Source organism: Macadamia integrifolia, chromosome 7 (genome assembly GCF_013358625.1).
Source record: "Macadamia integrifolia cultivar HAES 741 chromosome 7, SCU_Mint_v3, whole genome shotgun sequence".
Classification (NCBI taxonomy): Eukaryota; Viridiplantae; Streptophyta; class Magnoliopsida; order Proteales; family Proteaceae; genus Macadamia; species Macadamia integrifolia.
Genome location: NC_056563.1, coordinates 25,578,301 through 25,581,422, shown reverse-complemented (window position 1 = coordinate 25,581,422; position 3,122 = coordinate 25,578,301). Strand labels below are relative to the sequence as shown.

Below are 3,122 nucleotides of genomic sequence, written 5' to 3'. Positions count from 1 at the left end.
GGGAGATTTTGTCAGTAGCAGGGATTGGTTAGATTTTTTTCAGCATCTCTGATTTCTATGAAGGAATGGAAAGAGGTCAGACAGAGCAGAGGACTGCAATTCTACGAAAATGATCCCTGTGGCAGTACACTGGTGTATATGGAGGGAAAGAAATGCTTGCAGCGAAGACAGTAAAAAAACAGCTCTAAGGGCTGTAGGAAGGCCAAGAAACAAGATTAGAGTTGAATAGCTGTGCTACAAGAATTTAGAGGATTAATACTGTCCGGGTTTGGAAGAATTGGGATGAGAATGTAAATGGAGGACAAATTTCGGGTTATACACAATTGTAATGAAAAAATGTCCAAAATGTCAACAGATCACAATTGTACAGAAATCTGTGTATAAGCCACTTCTTGAGATGAGATAATAATGCAAAACTAATTCCAAACTAAAAGACTGGTAAGCAATTTGCAGACCAAGATCACCAAAACAGAAATAACTGGAAAACTAGGGAGAAATTTTATAACTTGAAACAAAATGATCAGAATGGCCTGATATTCAGGTTGAGTAATCCTCTTGGTTACTAGAATCTGCCTGTAGAATATCCCAGCAAACTAAGGTAAAAACAAGGCTGCACAGAGTAATCCTGGTGTAACAAAGAAAACAGAACAGATTGGTGGAATTTGAATATTGGCTATATAAACCTCAGAACTTTAGACCAGAAAGCAACAGAGCTAAGAGGCTTGAATATCAAATTTGAGACAATTCTATGCAATATTCTGAAAAAAATGAAGCTAGGAAGCAAGGTAAAAATATGGGTGAAACAATGATACACCACAGATTGCTGATAAATGTTAATGACTATACTGTAAAATGAGATACATCAAGATAAGAGAAAACTTAATTCACTATGATGCATTGGAAATACCATCAGTGACTGCCATCCTCCCAGTTTCCTGGCCATAAGCTTCCCGTGTCTTGAATCCAAATAATCCCAGGCTCATTTTGAATATCAAAATGAACTTTACCATCACAGCAAACATCGAAAGAAAAGTGATGGGGTTAGTACACAGGGTCAATTTAAAAATCTAAATATAAAACAAATGTGACTGGCAAACACAGTTGGAACAAACCCAAAATAAATACTAAATTTACTGGACACAAAGCTGACTCCAAGGGAAAGTATCCAATCCAAAATATAAAATGTAACCGTACATAAGAGAATAGAAATAAATAAAAAACAAAAGGCTTTCTGACCCACCCATGCCTACTACTCCTGTAGCTTTTTATCCCCCTTAGCAGCTATATTGAAACCATGTCCAGAAAGCTCCCATGCAGCCCCATAACAAATTGGTGCCCTAACCTGCTCTACATAACAAAGAACTCAAGGACTGTACCAAACTGTTACTAATCTCTAGCCTAGGTAGTTTGGGGCATGGAGTATTGTTTGAAAACCCCATCTACCAAATACAGGCTATACTGCTCTTCCCATTCAAAAAAAGGTGCACCTACAGATAGAAGAGTCGAGTCTACGTTAACATATATTAGTGGAGGTGAACCAATTATATGATAGGTGACTCCAATACTCCACATATATGTGGGCCATGTGGCTGAAAGCAGCTAGTCTAATCCTCCAGACCTTCTTGTTTTTCTCTTTTCCCAGTTAATGTTGTCACTCCAATCACAGTACCAACAGTAAAAGGCTCCTACCAGGGTAGGCACTGGATGGTAAGAAAAGTTTATTAATAATATGATAAAACAGATACAATTTTTCTTTTGCTAGGCCCTCATTGGTTGGTACTAAGAGATCGTGCATTGGAACCCATGGTTATATCCAATGGTATGGAGCTTATTCTTTTTCCAAGTGAAATCCCCTAGCATATGAAAGAGTGAAAAGGTGCTTTCAATTGGTGAAAAGAAGCTTCGTATCTAATTTATGTATTTTGATTTATTTAGGGCAATTCTAGAAAGATCCACTTTGGGGGGAATATGAGAAAAAGCAATAACAAGAATATTCCAAGTGGAACGTCTTTCACAATCCCAAGAGAGATTATACACTAACAGAACAAGGGATAAGTAATTCAACCCATTCATATACAGATCATGAATGATTAGAATCCATAAAGAACGAAGAGACTGAGAGTCCACCACCAGCGGCCAGTGCTAAGGCAGATCCAATGAGCCAACAATCAATCTGGTCAAACCATCAAAAAAAGTTATATGGATCAGTCAATATGTTTAAAAAGCAGAGAAGTGGGGCTCATGTAATTTGATGGATCATATAGTAAAGGAAATCTGCTATTTGTGATCAATATATATATATATATATATATTAGTGGAGTGCTCGAGTGTCTTTAAATTCACCATTGCATTCATGGATTGTATATCCCCATAAAAGGGAAAAGATGGTATCAAATGATAAGAAGGATACAATCAACAACTAGAGGGTTCCCATCAGATATTACTACTTCTAATGCATCTGTGCCTGCTGCAATAACTAATCCAGCTAATCCATAGCCGGACCCAAGCTCCAGGATTCTTTTGGACCTGGATCAAATCACATAGAGTTGAAACATACATATGTAATAGTCTCAGTAAAAGGCAAGTAATCAGCATAGAAAATGAAAACTATAAGAAATTCGAAGAAACAAAACGAAATAACTAACTGTATGAAAAATAACCAAAATTTTTACATACCTGAACTTTTCTGCATATGACAAACAAAAATAAGCAAGGACATCTTCTGATGGCCAACGACCTGTGCAGTAGGAACATGTGAAATGCAAGACCAGTGAAATTGAAGGATGTAAAACATATAAACTTCACTTATATATCTATGCTACCAATAAATCTCTCTGTAATAGATCTCTCTTTTAAAAAAAGACAGTAATATTGCCAGTTTGAAACCCACAAAACATTGGTGTGCAATTAAGGTCACTCAAAATATATACTGAGAAGTTAATAATTCTCACATGTTAATAGTTCTAGACCGAGGGTTCAGAGAATTAAAAAGATTGACTGAGAAGTTAAATAGATATAGTACAATTAGGAACTAAACCTTCTAGGATGTGCCTCATTATTGGGTGTTCAAAATTATTTGTCTTAAACTACCTAGCAAACACCTAAATGTAAAGTCACAAAAA

The 3,122-nt window shown here is 36.3% G+C and overlaps 1 protein-coding gene across 1 annotated transcript in view; it reads right to left on the bottom strand.

Annotated features, from left to right (window-relative positions):
* Nucleotides 1–3,122, bottom strand: part of LOC122084460 (calmodulin-lysine N-methyltransferase) — an 8,229-nt gene that overhangs the window by 2,223 nt on the left and 2,884 nt on the right. The window contains exons 4-5 of the mRNA XM_042652720.1: nt 2,677–2,737; nt 2,411–2,526 (exon numbers count right to left, since the gene is read on the bottom strand). Of these exons, the coding sequence (XP_042508654.1) occupies nt 2,411–2,526; nt 2,677–2,737 (177 nt within the window). The remainder of the gene's footprint in view (nt 1–2,410; nt 2,527–2,676; nt 2,738–3,122) is intronic.